Below are 18,993 nucleotides of genomic sequence, written 5' to 3' on the forward strand. Positions count from 1 at the left end.
ACGTTTACGTAACTTACTTTCTATGCATCTCGCTCGTACTCGCATATGCGAGCAATAGTGGAAGAGAGATGTACAGAAAGTAAATTACGTAGACGTGAGCGTTATGTCAATGTTAAAACTGATGGTAGAGGCTCTGAAGGCTGGCCAAGTGGACATTTCAAAAAATCATTAATAATTAATATAATTATACATCTATATTATAGCGGTTGTGGCCGAATGGATATATGACGTCGGACTTTCAATCCGGAGGTCGCGGGTTCAAATCCTGGCTCGTACCAATGAGTTTTTCGGAACTTATGTACGAAATATCATTTGATTTTTACCAATATTTACCACTAGCTTTTCGGTGAAGGAAAACATCGGGAGGAAACCTGCATCCATCTGCGAAGAAATTCAAAGGTGTATGTGAAGTCCCCAATCCGCATTGGGCTAGCGTGGGGACTACAGCCTAAGTCCCTCGCGCATGAGAGGAGGCCTGTGCCTAGCAGTGGGACGTATATAGGCAGAATTATTATTATACATCTAACTAACCTGAAAAAATCACCTGTTAAAAATTGGTAAAAATTTCTCGAGTTAAAATTATAATAATGCTTGACATCTGCCAGCATTCCTAAAATGCACATGACAGTCAAAAAATGGTACCCCAATAATTTATATAAAAGAGTTAGATTTTTAAACAATACGTAAAAATTACTACATACGAACTTTCAGTACTAATGTTCAACCAATATTTAAGAACACCGATATCAGAAACAATAAATATATCGCAATTTGAAAGAAATAATCATGACTACAAGATTAAGATTTTTGATGCATCGCATCATAAAAATAATAGCATATTATTTATACGTAGGCATCATAGGGATCATAGGAATAAAAACACATCTTCTTAAAGTATTTCACATGATAATTAATAAACACTCTTTTAAAAATAAATTACGTTACACAATAGTCAACAACAGGTATAGTTAAGTAAGTATTGTTAATCGCAGAATCAGTGGTGATGACTAGGAACAATGTGCTTGGCATGTCCTTCACGGGTAACAACAGCGTTGAATCTGTTAAAAGAGAACTACACATGTATTTTTTTTTCACAATATTAATGAAACAAATTATCACAAACATTAAATTATTTTTTTCCCTGTCGTTTAAATTATAGATAGACATTGCTTACCCAGTTTTCTTGTCGGCGGTGTAGTGCACGATCCTGACAGTGCCGTCGGCCTCATGCAGGCTGTAGTAGCCCTTCACGACGTCGCCGTCGCGGGACTCGTGCTGGGACTTCTTGTCGCCGGTGTGCGGGTCCTCCACCTTGTACTCGAACTCGTATTTAGGGTGCGCGTAGTAGTCGTGGTGGCCTTCGGGCGCCTTGCCGGGCACGTCGTGGCGCTGGATGTGCTGTGAGGAAACAGCGTGGTGGTGGGAGTCATGTCCGTGTCCGTGACTCTCCTGAGGCCGAGCGGCTACTACAGCCAGGATACAGGCAACAAGTATGATCTGAAAACAAAAACAAGGATTTTTCAGGAGATCACTTCATTTTATTACAAAAAAAAGGTTCTGGTAGGCTTCCGTGGCTCAATTGGTTAAGAGCAACGCACGGATTGCGTAGGTTGTGGGTTCAAGTCCTGTGGGAAGCGTAACTTTTTCCATTTTTTCCTTTAATATAAAATAAAAAAAAAAAGGTTTTTACTTATTTTCATAGCATGTTTTTGTGATTGGGTTAATTTAGTAGTTTTGAAATTAAATATTTGTAATCATTAGAAGGTAAAATCTAATTATACACTTTTTTAACTTAATATTTATGTGTGTTTTATTTATTTATGTTGCATATATATGGATACTTAATATTATAAGTTATTAAATAGGTGTGAACCTTTGAGTTCATAGTATGTATTTAATTAGTAGGTATTGTTCCTAGTGCACGAACACTCTTAACTGATATGTTGTTATTTTTTTTGCAATTTTTTATAGCAGTACTTATTAGAAACTTACGCAAGATACAAAAAACCAGCAAACCAGTAAGTATATTTAATTTGTCCAACTTACAAGCGTGAGCGGCCTTGTGTTTTGGTTACATTTCTCTCAACGTCGATTTACTTTCTACATGGGAGAACATGCACCAACTATACTTTAAAATTTTCTGTCAAAATATCTTAGCATTTTATATACTTATTAAAGGATGACTCACGCTAGACCGGGCCGAGCCGTGGCCGAGGCGTCCGACATGTCATTTTCCATGACGGATGATCGGTGATCACGTGGTGCTTTCCATAGAAAACGAAGCACCGGAAGCTCGGTCCCGGCCTCGGCCCGGTCTGGCGTGAGTCATTCTTAATACTGTAATAGTTATGTTTATAATGATTTAGAAATGGGCAAGTTTTTACTTGGAGAATTATTTAAATAAAACATCATCAATTATCATTTCAATATTGCTCACTATTCTCACTAAGCATTACAAAGCTGTACAGATGTAGTGCATAGGTAATTATTTTCCTTCGTATTTTCACGGAAACGTACGAACGTGTCTTGCTATTTCAGTCAGTCTCGGTACACTGAGGTTGACTGGAGTAGCATGACCAAGACGAACGTTTCCGAGAAAATACGATGGAAAACAATTATGCACTACATTTGTAACAGCCGTTGGAAAATTAGTCTTAATTTTAAGAAAATATTGTAAACAATTCATTAAGATTTCAGATGACTGTTACCAGTCTTACGGCTCGATTCGGAAAATGTATTAGATTTCTACCATGGTATAATAATATACTCCGCCTGGTACTCCATTCCCGTCTTTTCTAGGTCACCTAACTGACACGGGCCTACGTCATCATGCGACAGCGCTATATGATAATTTTATTTATTTATTTATTTATTTAAAATTTAAATCAGGCAACAAGGCCCATATTACAAATACCTTACAGACTAACATACATATATATATATTATAAACTTAAAAACTAAACACTATTTATGCGACAAAACGGCGTGGCTCCGTTGAATCGGCTGTTCTTGTGTCGGATTCGGCAGTTTGCCCCGGAACCTGCGGAATATGCGATAGCGCTATATATAGCGGCCATGTTGTTGTGACGTAGGCCCGTGTCACTCTGGGAATGGAAGACCATGTTTTATTAGACTATGATTTCTACAAGACTTCAACAAGTTACGATACGGATAATTTAAAGATATTTGTAAGATAGATATGTCAAATTTGACGTTTCTGCGATTCTGGAGGTCCTCTTGAACGATTTCGCCAAGTTATGACTTAGATATCCAAGTCTCATCTAGTCGATATCTAATGTAGATCTAGTTGATCTCTAAATCGTCTCAAGATCTTGTGATTATCTCGAAATCCGAATTGGAATGTTATGCGTAGTGGAGCAGAATAGAGGATCGGATTAGCAAGTCAAATACGTATTACATTCTCGAATAAATGGTCAGCAAACGCCTACCTCACTGCGTCGACCCATAATGTGTAGCTTTTATTATGGGAACACGTGTCACGACTTGTGAAAAACGATACAAAGGTTATCCGTTTTCATTACACCTCAGTTCGGTTGTCACACTGAAACCGCAAACGAATGTGGTGCCAGTGTGAAGACCGTCTTAGTTCCGCTGGCCATCGCTGCGTCATGAATTAAGAAAACAAGTGAAAACGGGTGCCAAATTATAGATAAGAGAATGAGGGTATTTAACATGGATCTTTTTTTTTCTTTTTCTTTTTTAAATATGTATATAGTAAGGCTTTTTTGTGATGTATGATCAAACCATGTCAGTTATATTTCAATTACTTATATAGCCACAATCAATATGTAACTACTTTTTAATGAGCTTGCATTACAAATATGCAATTTCATACCAGTAGTAAAAAGTACTGTGCGCATACAATTTCGCCAGGGAAAGCACGTGGTCGCGGTCAACAGGTTTGAAACAACGAGCCCACCGAGCTCCCAAAGGTTGTACTTACATATATAAAGTGACTGCAGTATTGATATCTTATCAGTCACCATTATAGCACCTGTTGATTAACAAACTGCTAATTTATTATCATGCATTTCAAGGTATAATTAAAATCAAAGTTACTAATAATCGATACTATTTTTAATAAGGCATGTAGGGGGTTACTTAAAAAAACATAAGTATATCTAGTAATTAGTATAAAAAAATATTATTAATCCCTTTTGATTAATAAATTTCATCAAATGCACGATCAAACATCCAAACATACGATATTTCACTGTTCCAGTGATAATAATGAGGATTTTCCGGTTCTTGTAGATTTTCGTAGTAGCTGCTACCCTAGCTGTGTCTGTTGCCCGGCCCCAACAGGGACACGGTCATGACTCCCACCACCACGCCGTATCCTCGCAGCACATCCAGCGCCATGACGTGCCCGGCTAGGCGCCCGAAGGCCACCACGACTACTACGCGCACCCTAAATACGAGTTCGAGTACAAGGTGGAGGACCCGCACACCGGCGACAAGAAGTCCCAGCACGAGTCCCGCGACGGCGACGTCGTGAAGGGCTACTACAGCCTGCATGAGGCCGACGGCACTGTCAGGATCGTGCATTACACCGCTGATAAGCACAGCGGGTAAGCATTTATTATATATTCATATTATTAATTGACACAAAAAGTATTCAGTTAATCTAATTTATTTATTGTGTAACTATTTTATTTGATAACCATTATTTCCGTCATTGCAGATTCAACGCCGTGGTTACTCGGGAAGGACATGCCAAACATATTGTTCCTGCTCATCACCACTAATTTAAATATATTATTGTATAAAGGATCAGTTGTTAACTATTTTGTACCTGTGTTATATTATAAATATTATAAATAATTTTTTAAAATAATCTATGTGCTATTTTTCCTACCTTTAATTTTTTTCCTAATACCTATTCCAATTTTCTATTCCATTGAAGATGATTTTTCCTAATAAATAGATTCCAAAAATGCAATAAAATAAAATTTTGACCTTGCGTGGGTTACTACGTGTTTGCTTTCCGGCGTCGATATGTACCTACATATAGCTGTTTTAGCAATAAGTAACCCACCATCACATTGTTACGTGCATACTATCCACTTTTTATACTAAATCCATTACAAAAAATCATAGCAGTCCGTTTAGTAGATACAAGACACATTCGTCAGGATAAATTATAGCCTATTTTTATTCGGACGAAAACGGAATTCCTCTTTGGACAGAAAAAACTTAACTTTGGTGTGAAAGATTTGGAATTATCCTGTGATACTTCCACTAGTGGATCGAACAATTTAAACATTCCCATTCTCGCGGGTAAGAGATCTCACCCTAATTTAGTCTTAAAATAATTTTACTTAAATACTTAATGTAATGAGGTATTCGCACTGTAGTCACAATATCGACGCTGGAAAGGAGAAATTGGATAAGCGACACGCAGCTAACTTTACGGGGGAGCCAAAAAACTGCAATACTTTCTAAAAAAAATCATTAAAATTCCTAATGATGACGAATTTCCTAAATGAGAAATTTTATATGGTTATAGTGATGTATTCTACATTATCCTATTATTATTTTACCTTTAAATGAGTTATTTAAGAATTAAGTGTCGCTTAAGCAAAATGGTCGAAAAAATAAATGTAGTTAAATTTATCTTACCAACATGTTTCACAAGAAATTAGTCGGGTAAAAAACTCCAAGCTAAATTTGTTGTCATAATTAATCGAGTAAAAACTATCTTATTGCAAAGTATGCTTATTTTATAGTCAAGCAAAAAAGTATATACGTAAAATTTGACAATAAACAAATCAACATAAATTACTTATCTAATCACTTTTTGGAGCAATTTCAAACTCGATAAGCTGCTTATGCGACACATTCAACCTATGATATGTACATCTATATTCTAGAAGTTTTATAGTTACAACTACTGTATGTCTGTCCAACCATTCCCCCCCCCCCTTTATCTCTGAAACTACTGGGCCTACAATTTTGAAAAAAATACACAAAATAGTACTTTACCTATAGATGACAGGCAAACCTATTATAAATGTGCAGTCAAGTGTGAGTCGCACTTATGTACGGAACCCTTGGAATGCGAGTCCGACTCGCACTTATCTATTTATTTCCCTTACTTGGCATTTTCTGATATTATGAAAAATAACAACAAAAATAAAGTGTAGGTACTTTATTTTTGTTGTTATTTTTCATAATATCAGAAAATAATAAGTTAAAAAAATTACTATGTAACTTCCAACAAATTTCAGGTAAAATGGAATAAACGACAAATTTTTTATATCTGAAATTAGGTAAATATGTATAGTATGCCACGATTTACCTTACCTTAAAGTTTATAATCGTGGCATATGACCACGGCGAGCCTTTGAATCTCTGTAAATATATAAAAAAAAATAGTAAATTATATTACGCTGTAATATTTTATTTAAAAATTATAACATTTATAATATATCCTGCATGATAATTTCAGATAAGAATTCTATCTTGTTTCATACTTTTTAGAGCACGATTTGTAGTAGTCGGGTTTTAGTTTTTGAACTTTATTTTATTTAATGAATTTTGGGGTCATGATTTCGTTACTACTCATAACTATTTGAAGTCACTTTATATTATTACTTTTGCGACGGCGTCCTCAGTACACAAATGCACGCAGAGCGCCGCATATATCGGGCTACGCCCGACTCCTTTGGAACGCGTACAGCGCGCCTGACACTTTGAGTATGAGGGCACTGAAGGCGTTTTGGTAAGTGTACAGCGTGTCACGTACGTCGGGCTACGCCTGACGCTTTGAGTATGAAAGCGAAGCGGCGCCCGGCTTTGGTAAGCACACAGCGTGTCACGTACGTCGGGCTACGCCCGACCCTTTTAGTATGAGGGCGCCGAAGGCGTCCCGCTTTGGAACGCGTACGTCGGGCTACGCCCGACGATTTTAGTATGAGCGGCTTTAGACCGCGTGCAGCGCGTCACGTAACGCCCGACTCTTTTAGTATGAGGGCGCCCAAAGCGCCCGACACTTTTATTATGAGAGAGTCGAAGACGCGTGGCTTTGGACCGCGTGCAGCGCGCCACGTACGTCGGGCTACGCCCGACTCTTTTAGTATGAGGGCGCCGAAGGCGCCCGGCTTTGTAACGCGTACAGCGCGCCACGTACGTCGGGCTACGCCCGACGCTTTGTGTATGAGGGCGCCTGCGGCGCCCGGTTTTGGTAAGCACACAACGTGTCACGTACGTCGGGCTACACTCGACTCTTTTAGTATGAGGGCGCCGAAGGCGCCCGGCTTTGGAACGCGTACAGCACGCCACGTACGTCGGGCTACGCCCGACGCATTGAGTATGAGGGCGCCTACGGCGCCCGGCTTTGGTAAGCACACAGCGTGTCACGTACGTCGGGCTACACGAGACTCTTTTAGTACGAGGGCGCCGAAGGCGCCCGGCTTTAGAACGCGTACAGCGCGCCACGTATGTCGGGCTACGCCGGCCCTTTTAGTATGAGGGTGCCGAAGGCGTCCGGCTTTGGAACACGTACGTCAGGCTACGCCCGACGGTTTTAGTATGAGAGGCTTTAGACCGCGTGCAGCGCGCCACGTAATTACGTCTGGCTACGCCCGACTCTTTTAGTATGAGGGCGCCCAAAGCGCCCGGCTTTGGAACGCGTGTAGCGCGCCACGTACGTCGGGCTACGCCCGACTCTTTTAGTAGGTACGAGGGCGCCGAAGGCGCCCGGCTTTGGAACGCGTATAGCGCGCCACGTACGTCGGGCTACACCCGACTCTTTTAGTATGAGGGCGCCGAAGGCGCCCGGCTTTGGAACGCGCACAGCACTCCGCGTACGTCGGGCTACGCCCGACGCATTGAGTATAAGGGCGCCTGCGGCGCCCGGCTTTGGTAAACACACAGCGTGTCACGTACGTCGGGCTACACGAGACTCTTTTAGTACGAGGGCGCCGAAGTTGCCCGGCTTTAGAACGCGTACAGCGCGCCACGTACGTCGGGCAATGCCCGACGCTTTGAGTATGAATATGAGGGCGCCTCCGGCGCCCAGCTTTGGTAAGCACACAGCGTTCTATACCGATTCACGTTGTATAATACTGCAGGTCCTTAAAAAAACACTCTGTATAGCGGCCAAACATGTTTCTTTTGCAAAAACTTTCTTGTATCGCCGTAGTCGGGTAACGCGGATAGAATCCAGAGCGCTTGTAGTTTCGTAGTTCGAATTACCTACCCGATAAATTAATGTTTTATCGGGTGCTTACAAGCAAAGCCGGCTGCAAAAGCTAACCATATGTATATATGAAATGTGCTAATGAAGCCCTTTAAAATGATATACAACACGTCATCATTACTTATATTTATTTTTTTGGTTTGTGACTTTATGACCTCTAGAGGGCGCCGTGTTCATTTTTTTGTGACGTCATATAGCCTATAACCACCGGACGGTTAAGGCGATTCGAATGACATATCGTTTGTCAAATTATAACGAGTACTTTAGACGTTATGAGGGAACAGATGAACATACATACATACATACCCACATACATACCGGTCAAAATCATAACCCTCCTTTTGCGTTGCCGTAGTCGGGTAAAAATGACTATTATCAAAGTATAAAAATCAAAAAAAAAAACAGGATATAATTTATCCAAGCAAGCAAGCGGAAGTTGACCAAAAGTCCGTTTTCGTCCGACAAAAAATAGGCTATAATTTATTCTGACGAAAAAGGAATCTATTCTTGTAGTAAATATGTACTCTTCTATACATAGCCACATTCTGCTTTTCAATTCGAAGACGTACCTACGTATTAAAAAAATAACTTGACAGTGGGTTTAAATTTATTATCGCAATATAAATTATGTATACGACAAATTCGTAGGTACCTACTTAACCGAATTTTTTGTGCTAATCGTAAAAATAAAGTAACAATATTTGGATAGCTAAGCGAGTTTTAAAACGTCTCACGTTCAACCCGTTTCATATTATGTTTGTATCTTACAAAACCCTCTTTCAGAATACCTATACCTTTATGTTTTTTTGCTTAGTTATAGTTTTTGGGCTAAGTACTTTATAAAGGAGTATATATTTTAACCATTATTGCGGCTTTACATTTCGCGTTTGACTCTATCGCCCTGAAATATCGAAATATTGACTCAGAGTTGTATAAACAAAACTAATTGCTCATATTGTTTTATCAGGAGACTAAAATTACCAACGTATTTCTTTAATATTTTGACATACTTCATTTGCAAGTGAGACTGCAGATCTCAACATAATAATAATATAATCTTTAGTAATAATTTATGAGATTAGCCTTTGCAAAATAATTAAATAATATGGAATAAACCCTATTTTTTTCTGATCATCGTGATAACTTATTTGAATGATCAGATTTGCAAAAAAGTAACAATACAATGTTATCAGGCGTTTTAATATTTTACGTTTGATCAGAGACTAGTACATATTCAAGATAGACAACATCCACACAACACCACCTTCCTCGCGTACTTTTTTTTATTTTAGTTTAATACGTCCTATATAATCTACCACGTACTGCTATTTATGACTTCTAAATGTAAAATCCGATTTCCCTGACCGCTAAACCCACAAAGCATAAGCATAAGCACAAAGCGATCATTATAAAAAGCATAATGAATGCGTCAGGTTTTATGAGAGCTCATAATGCTTTATTTATGCGTTAGGTATATCTATGCGGTCAGACAAGTCAAATTTTACGTTTTAAAATTATAAATAGCAGAAGTATGGCAGATTTAATACCTACGCATATAAGTATAACTAAAGCATAAAAATCTTCTACATTCTCGATTCTCGAAACGTTAATTATGCGGGCTGTCAGCCTTTTTTATTTGCTAGACTTTAGATTGACTGTTACTGTAATTCCTACTTAGCAAGAATAACAAAGAAAGATATTCTTAAAATTTAAATTACGAATATAAAAGAATATTTTTAAATCGCCAGTGAATTAACAAAATATTTTATAAAATGTTCAAAACTTTGATATATTGGAATACTGTCCATCTGTCTATAAATAAGATATACGATTTGTTACTATGTATATAAACAATACTATTTCAACTACTTTAGAACGAGGGAAGAATACTACGTACTCGTCCATACTTACAAAAAGAGATAATGTTTGCGCAGTTCTAAATATTTTCTATTCTCCATGATTTTTATTAGTACGTTATTGACACAATGAAAGACTAGGTTTATAGGTTTCCATTTTTTCCATTTTCAAAATTTGCAATAAAAAAAAATATATATATATTTTTAAAGCGCAACCTATTATATTATGCTGAGCCGATCGACATTAAAATCAATGTGATTTGTTCAGATTTAGTTAGTGGGAACCGTTTTCTCCTGAAATGGAAATTTTATCAAAAAAGTACCTATAGGATCGCAAAGCTATTCTTCCCTCTTAAGGTGTTGCGAAACTCCTGGGTGTTCTTTCAAAAGGATCAAGAAAAATATGAGTTATATCGGTTTGAGTACCACACAAATCAGTTGGTAGTGTTGGTACTTGAGTACCTATTACCTACGTATATTTCAGACCTAAATATGGTATATGGCATAGGGTTCAATTGACGTGACCAACGACGACGACGACGACGACGTGACGTGACGTGACGTGATGGTGCCTACGTTGGAGCAGGGGAAAGAGATATACTTAGGTATTGTTTTTATATATTTAGCCAACATTATCACGGTCAAGGGCTATGTCATTAAAATTTACGTGGGAAGAGAAATGAAAGCATTTACACCAAAATGAAACCAAAAATACAAGGTTGTTTACTTACTCTCACTTTATCCTCTGAATGGATGAAATTGAAATAATCAGGTTTTTTTGAAATCTTGTCCTTACGAAACTTTTGTAAAAGTATTTCTATAAAATACTGTGGTTGACATATTCAAGTTATCAGTTGGGTCTTTACTTCGACAACTACTTGTCACAAACATACAGTCATGTACACAAAGGTAGAAAACAATTCATTTTTAATCACAACTAGCTGTTACATAATAAATGTAAGGGTGGAAGGAGTGCCGCAAGTTTCCTAAAATCACTGGCTATTTAACCTCATTTGTTACCGGTGTTACATTTTACTAATGGTCTAACTCCGAGCCGCCGTCTGACAAGCCATATAGCTTTTAGCTACGATCACTCGTTCAGTTTCACGGCCTTTGTTCATTTATCATGTTTTGCTTGTTTGCAGATCATCGTTGTCGCCGTTACCCTTACCGTAGCTGCCGCCCAATATCAGCAGCAACACAACCAACACGCAACGCATGGGCATGCGTACTCATCTCAGAGCATCGTTTTACACCAGACTCATCATAATCATGGGCACGAACACCACGAGCCGGCGCATATAGTGTCCTATCACCAGCCCGCCCATATTGAATCTCACCATGACCACCACCATGCTGTCTCCTCGCAAAACATCCAACGTCACGACGTGCCCGGCAAAGCGCCCGAAGGCCACCACGACTACTACGCGCACCCTAAATACGAGTTCGAGTACAAGGTGGAGGACCCGCACACCGGCGACAAGAAGTCCCAGCACGAGTCCCGCGACGGCGACGTCGTGAAGGGCTACTACAGCCTGCATGAGGCCGACGGCACTGTCAGGATTGTGCACTACAGCGCCGATAAGCATAGCGGGTGAGCTATTTAATGATTTGCGTTTGTTTTACGTTTATGCGCTTGTCATGTCACAAAATCATTAGTTATGTTAGGTACAAATTTATCTCGATATTGTTTTTATTGCATATTGTGCAGCACAATTGCTAGTAAGGTTAACTACTTCCAATGAGACAAAAAAAAAAAAAATAGTATGTATATTAATATTAATGTCACTTCTGTTTCAGGTTCAATGCTGAGGTCAAGCGCGAAGGTCACGCGCAACACGCTGCACCCAAATACCACCATCGTTAATTGTTGATCGACTGTTAAGATCTTGTTGATTTTATACCTCGTAATTTATTATTATTATATGCACATAAATAAAGTACTAAATTGAACAAAACCTGTTCTTTAAATGAAAACGAAGTTTACTCTCCTACAGTTCATAAATTTCATCAGTACTTATCCCTCATTATTAAGAGCATAGTGGAGTGATAACCGCTTCTCCATACAAACTTAGTTATCATTTTCCTCTCTGGATATTGACATTATGGAAATTATTTATACATAATTTAATGTATCTTAACCATATAGCTATGATTCTTTCCGATATTTTCTATGTTTAGAAGAGTTGGAGCGAAAACATATTTTAAAAGTTCCTAACTCTCATAATAATTTAACAATCGACAAAATCTAAGAAAAGGGCATTGTTGTGAATAATAAACTTGAAATTGTATAAAACCTAATTTTTATATATATATACTATTAATAATACAAATGTGAAAGTGTGTCTTTTTCTGTCTGTCTGTGACTTGTTCACGCTTAAACCGCTGAACAGATTTAGTTGACATTTGGTGTATAAATAGTTTGAGTCTCGGGGAAGGACATAGAATAGTTTTTATCCCAGAAATCATCACGTAAGGGTGTAAAAAGTGGGGTCATAATTTAAAACCATTTATTTAAAAGAAGAAACAATAATTTATTTAAAAAAGGACTAAGTAGGTATAGTTCACTCTCGTATCCTTAGCTACTTCGGTCATGTAACGCGCAGAAAGAGAGGCTTGTTGTTCAGGGCAGAATGGATGGCACAAGATGACAAGACCCAGATTGCGGCCCTTAATGCGATGGACCGACCAAGTTAAAGCTCCCACGGGGTCACCTTTAAATCTGTGCGTGCGGAATGAAATAAATAGAGAAGCATGGCGGGAAACAACGAAAAAGGCCGTACAACGACCTCAATGACCACGACTGCTCTGACAAGAGTATCCGACTAAGAAGAAGAAGGTATAAGGTAGGTATATATTATCATTTAAGGCCTGCGCAAACCGGCGGAGCGCAGCGCAGATCACTTTAAATTTATCAATGTATATTCTTCCCTATTTCAATTACATTCAGATATAAATTTAAATGCTCTTAGACCGACCTCGGAGCATCACGGAAGATTGTTAGTCCGCTGCATCGAGGAGCACATTAGAGGATACATAGGTATCCCCCGGTATACGCCGAGGCCTCCTGAGTGCGCCGGGGTAGCGGGGCTGCGGGAGGGGAAGGCTTGGCGCTACTCGGCGGACGACGGGGTAGAACTCGTGCACACTAACTAGTCACTAATCCCTTTTAGTTGAGTGTGCTCAGAGCATAAAAAGGTCAACCACGGCGTTGCATGAACAAGAGATTTCCTTTAGCAGGATTGGTCCTTAGGACCCAAGGATGGATTTAAGAAGTGGAGCCACCCAGATTTTTGATGCAGGTGGGGGTGGGGGGGTTTTAAGCGTCTGCGACGTCCGAGGTTAATAATTCTTTAAGTTTAGGTTCTAAGTCAAGTTTAGTATCATTTTCAACTAAATCAAAGATGTAGACATATATTTCATCCAAATCGGTACAGCGTTTTTTGATTTCCCATACAATCCTACACCTTACCTTTCATTTTTAAGGGATTTTTTTGGAATAAAAACTATCCTATGTTCTTCCCCGGGACTCAAACTATCTCTATACCAAATTTTATCTAAATCGGTTCAGCGATTATTGAATGCCCATACAAATTTCCACCTCCCTTTTGACACCCTTTAGGGATTATTATTGACATTAAAAGTATCCTATGTTCTTCCCTGGGACTCAAACCATCTCTATACCAAATTTCAATTAAATTGGTTCAGCAGTTTAAGCGTGAAGAGGAATTAAAAAAAAGTATTTTGTTCATATTTTATGTGTTTTAACTTTGGAATGGTGCCGGAATGATATCATAAATGAATTTTACATCCCTGATTTATACGAAAACGATACCAAACTTGGCCTAGTAACTAAAATGATACAGATATCAAGATAAAGTTGAGAGCCCCCCCCCCAAATTTACATAAAAAATCTCGGTGGCTCCACTTCTTAAATCCATCCTTGGGTCTTAAGGACCAATCCTGCCAAAGGGAATCTTTTGTTCATGCAACGCCGTCGTTTAGGGCTTCCACCCTCGACTATTTTGATAGAGTACACGCGGCGGTAGACGGCGGCATGCCGTTGCATCACCTGGTATGCGCCGAAGTGCTAACTGGTGCGCCGGCCGCCTACCTCGCGCTGGCGAGCACTCGGCGGTATGTCGGGGGATTTTACCTCGTTGGAGTAAGTCCTCCTCGGTGATTTGCGCTGCGCTCCGCCGGTTTGCGCGGGCCTTCTTTCCGTAAGAAATACCTAAAGAATATTTATGAATTTTATGCAATTAGCCACCCCATTAGGTGGTGAAAAGGGGGTGGCAGTTTGTATGGGGATTAATTTTGTACAAAAAGGCGGTTACTCGCGGTCATCCACTTTCGTCTTAAGTTGTACATAAATATTTTATGTAGTGATAATTATATATTTTACCTATACACAAAAAAAAATATAGAAACGTTCTTAAGGGTTAAGCTTAAGGTTCGATATCAGTCAAGTATTAAATTCCAAGAAATATTTAAAAGTCGTCCAAATTACAAGGTGCTCTACTTCAACTCAGCCTACGGTCAAATTTCTCATCGAGCGACAATAATTAATCACGAAATGGCTCTGTGACCTGTCGACCTTGTCCTGACCAAATAACTATATAAACTGTTCTTCTCACATGTAACGTATCAGTGTGAACCCACTAAACAAACAGCAATGTTCTCCAAAGTAAGTGTTGTAGATTACTCAAGTGACAATAGGTGTTCAGTGCAGTGAAAAAGAGTGTAAAATATGGTGTGACAAATGTTAATTAAGTTTGTAATTACAGATCCTCGCTTTGTGCGCCTTTGTGGTGGCAGCCCAGGCTGGCCTTATTGCCGAGCCCCACTACGCCCACGCTGGAGCCGTCTCATCTCAAAGCATCGTGCGTCACGATGAGCAGCCCCATCACTCTGCCAAGCTGATCGCCTCTCCCGTTGCCTACCACGCCGCTCCCGCTCCCATCGCCTACCACGCTGCCCCCGCCCCCGTCGCTTACCACGCTGCTCCTGCCCAGGCTCACTACTCCTCTGCCGGTGCTGTGTCCTCCCAGAGCATCGTCCGCCACGACGAGCAGTCCCATCATGCCACCAAGCTGATCGCCGCTCCCGTTGCTAAAGTCGCCGTGGCTGCCCCCATCTCCTACCACGCCGCTCCCGCACACTACGCTGCCAGCCCCGTCCACTACGCCGCCCCTATCGCCAAGGTGCTCGCGCCCGCCCCCAAGTTGATCGTCTCTGCCCACCATCAAGAGGAGGAATACGTAAGTATACTAAATCGAAACTTTTCTAACTCTTAACTATGTATAAGTTAGTCTAACTGTTAGGGTACATATATTCTTACTAGTTAAATATATAATATTTTATATCGTTTCTTAGGCTCACCCCAAATACGAGTACTCTTACTCCGTGGCTGATGGACACACCGGCGACAACAAGTCCCAGCATGAATCCCGCGATGGCGATGCCGTGCACGGCGAGTACTCGCTGCTGGAGGCCGACGGCTCCGTGCGCAAGGTGCAATACTCCGCCGACGACCACAACGGCTTCAACGCGGTGGTGAGCCACTCCGCGCCCGCGCACGCCGCGCACCACTAACTCCTGCAGCAATTGTAGACGTTAGACTTTGACTCGTGATTGTAGACGCTAGGAACCCTGAACTGTAAATAGTCAATAATATTTATTTTTATAAGAATAAAAGCAAATTGTTGAAATATAAAACTGTCTGTTATTAAACTCACAGTTTGCTATTCTCAACCAAAAGGGGACTTATTGTCGGTTATCAATACGGTGCTTAAATTTTAAATCGACCTTATCGACAACCGACAATGTGGTGGTGACCTTTTGGTTGATAACGTCACAAATATACGTATATTACGTATATATACGTATTATTAACATATGTAGTATTATCATCTATATAGGTATTATTAACATCAAAAGAAATCGCAATCAAATGGAAAACAGAATGATCAACTTTCTAAAAAGTAGTTTATCTAATACTGATTCTAAAATGGGATTACATGTGTTATTTAAATCTTTACAAATAAAGATATTGCCTAGATTGTGATTAAAGTGAAGTAAGCTTTTAAAAAGAAATAAAAGTTCGATTATCTCGCGAACTTCGAAACTTTTACTAGACCTATAACTCAATTTTCTGGACCAGCCTAAGGTCAGAAGGTTGTACATTTACCGGACAACCTGATGTAAATATAACTAGATTGTATCGATATAATACCTGAATAGAGGAATTTTAAGTAGGTACTGATTTTGTTAAAATACATATTATGCTATTTTCTTTAAAAAAAAAACATACTTATTTATGCTATTTTTACAACTCACATAAAAAAAGCGTAGGTAAATCGAGACTTAAACTAGCAAGAACTTGCATTCAATTTAAGTTACATTGCCGACTTCTGAGGTAAAATAAACATCAACAATTATAATTTATAATTTTTGATAAATGTTGATGTTTGATGATGTTTGAAACTGCATTCAAAGGTTTGATCGGATACCGCAATGTAATGAAAATTGCATGCAAGTTCTTGTTTGTTTAAGAGTGATTCTCAAGAAAGTGGCATCGACAGGTTAAAGTTAATGAAAAAAAATATTTTGTATTTTTTTTACTTTTAATAATGAAAAATATGTTTTACCACTTCAAGTACCCCAAATTTTCAAAAGGGAACGGAAAATGACGAAGTTATTTTCAAGACATACAATACCCTATACATTGAATACAGGTTAAAGTTAAGCAGGTTACAGTAAAAAATACATTCATTTTTATTTTTTCCCTTGAACAGATAATAATACGAATGTTTCACTTTTAGCATAGATGAATAAACCTTCATACAATATTAAAATGATATTATTACATTAGACCCTATACCAAATTCGTAAAAATAATCGAGACAAGTTAAAGATAACATTCCGTTACAAAACCCCAGATTTCTGCCTTTAACCACTTGTCTCTACGAAACTATGACACTTGGGTCATAATGGTACCCTACGGTGGTTAGCTTGATACTTACCTAATATTTTGCCATAGTTATGATCTAAATATTTTTTTCTGTGTATGAGTCAGATGCAATACCGCGCATGTACAGGTTGGTACAGGTTAACAGAGAAAATATCCTTGGACAAACTTCGTGCGTGAATATTGTTGTAAAAAAATATATATATGGCCTGTGCAAAGTACATTTTAAAAGGTATTGTTTATCTTATTATATAGCACGATATTTTATTTACATAAATTGGTTCTTATAAAATCTAAAGAACTAAAACTGGAATAGCTATGCTTTTGGACAAGACAGGTTACAGTAAAAAGTGCTACTCTTTATTTTTTATAAATATAAGTATTAAATTTAAATAAAAATAATGACTTGGCCTCGATAAACATTGTTTTAGTTTATCTAGATACATTTTTGTTTCATATGAAAAAGAGCAAATAAACATACATTCAATTCAAAAACTCGATGACAGGTTAAGATGCCACTATTTTGAGAATCAATGTTAAATCTAGCTTAAGAATAAATATTATATTACACAAATTGACTAAGCCCCACAGTAAGTTCAATAAGGCTTGTGTTGTGGGAATAAGTTACCACAACGATATATGATATTATATAAAAAAATAAATGCCTTTACCAGGATTTGAACCCGGGTCCATCGGAATCATAGGCAGGGTCATTACCGAGTAGGCCAGACACCAGACACGTCGTCGAATAAAAAAAACAAATACAATTTATTTTCAGGCAACTAAGGCCAATAGATGTAGTTACCTTACAAACTTAGTAGGTTACCTTACATACTAACCTACAACGGCCTTTGTTGTATTTAATTTACCTACTCTGTAACTAAACTGTGTTTCTGTTTCTATGTAGGTATGATAAAGTATTTACATAGGTTCATACATACTAACATATACAAAATGCACGTAATGGTGCATTAATAGAACACTTTCAGCTCATAACGGGTCCTCTTGCGAACATATTCCACCACATCGTTTGTCGTGGCGGAAACATGCAGGTGCGATACATAGGTATAGCGCCGTATTCGGCGTGGCAGCCCTTAGGGCTTAGACTAGAAGCAACATCTGGCTCCGCCAGTACCTAATGCCCTAACAGAAATGTTACCTATGTAGGTAGCTGAAGTTGCAATCCGAATGTCACCTGTGAATCCATGTATATTTCAAACTCGATGGTTAAGCTGACATGTGTCATTTCAATACAATTTTGCGAGATTTGGCGTTTTTATGTTATAAATTATATGGAGATGACATCTGTTACCCTACCCATCGAGTTTGAAAAAATACTACCTATATGACCGCATTGAATGCGCTGGATGAAACAAAAGGCGCGCAATCTTGGCAACCCTCGTAACTCGAATAAGAACGTGATATAGCTACGTTTTGGAGGGAAATTTCGTGGACTTCAGCTGTTGAAAATCAGCTAGGTCTTCTGTATGAAAAAATATATATGTAGGTACCTATTACACATTTCGTGGCACGACCAAAATAAAGACCGCTTTAAATTTGACCAAATATAGCAGTATTTTTATACAAATATTATTCGATATAAATCACAAGGCAATTACCGTTAACTTTAAATCTAAAAGTTACCAAAATACTAAAGGATTCAATATTTAAAAAAACGATGTGGATTGTAGCTTCTGTTTTCGAAATTATTCAATTTATTTAGTAGAAATTTTGATTTTTAACCGACTTCCTGTGTTCCACCGTAGCATCAAAACTAGTGCTGAGATAATGACGAATGAATAAGGTGTCAATTGATTCATTTTTATGACGTGGGTAATTGTAATATTTTGTATCGACTTTGACAGAAGAGGAGGCTTTTAGAAAGAAATAAACCGTAGTCGGGTTGATTTTTTCCAAACGTGTTGCTTGTTAAAGTTGTAAGA

The 18,993-nt window shown here is 38.6% G+C and overlaps 3 protein-coding genes and 1 pseudogene across 4 annotated transcripts in view; 3 read left to right on the forward strand and 1 right to left on the reverse strand.

The window, feature by feature from the left end:
• Nucleotides 1-920: 920 nt before the first annotated feature.
• On the reverse strand, nt 921-2,238 carry LOC134793891 (pupal cuticle protein Edg-84A-like). Its single transcript, XM_063765605.1, has 3 exons — nt 2,189-2,238; nt 1,175-1,531; nt 921-1,058 (listed from the first exon to the last, which is right to left on the reverse strand). The coding sequence occupies exons 1-3, from the start codon at nt 2,236-2,238 to the stop codon at nt 995-997; spliced, it is 471 nt and encodes a 156-aa protein (XP_063621675.1). The 3' UTR covers nt 921-994.
• Nucleotides 2,239-3,982: 1,744 nt separating this feature from the next.
• On the forward strand, nt 3,983-4,769 carry LOC134793695 (cuticle protein 19-like; annotated as a pseudogene).
• Nucleotides 4,770-6,722: 1,953 nt separating this feature from the next.
• LOC134793892 (knob-associated histidine-rich protein-like) lies at nt 6,723-11,707 on the forward strand. Its single transcript, XM_063765606.1, has 2 exons — nt 6,723-6,745; nt 11,183-11,707. Exons 1-2 carry the CDS (start codon nt 6,723-6,725, stop codon nt 11,676-11,678), a joined length of 519 nt encoding a protein of 172 aa, XP_063621676.1. The 3' UTR covers nt 11,679-11,707.
• A 3,004-nt stretch (nt 11,708-14,711) lies between these two features.
• The window catches only part of LOC134793667 (cuticle protein 8-like), a 38,233-nt gene continuing 33,951 nt past the window's right edge, over nt 14,712-18,993 (forward strand). Inside the window, exons 1-3 of one of the 2 annotated variants that reach the window (XM_063765315.1) lie at nt 14,716-14,767; nt 14,868-15,341; nt 15,457-15,675. In XM_063765315.1, the coding sequence (XP_063621385.1) occupies nt 14,756-14,767; nt 14,868-15,341; nt 15,457-15,675 (705 nt within the window). In that variant the 5' untranslated portion in view covers nt 14,716-14,755. Of the gene's footprint in view, nt 14,768-14,867; nt 15,342-15,456; nt 15,676-18,993 lie in introns of those variants that run through there. The other variant, XM_063765314.1, reaches the window with a different exon arrangement.

This window comes from Cydia splendana, chromosome 9 (assembly GCF_910591565.1).
Source record: "Cydia splendana chromosome 9, ilCydSple1.2, whole genome shotgun sequence".
Lineage (NCBI taxonomy): Eukaryota > Metazoa > Arthropoda > Insecta > Lepidoptera > Tortricidae > Cydia > Cydia splendana.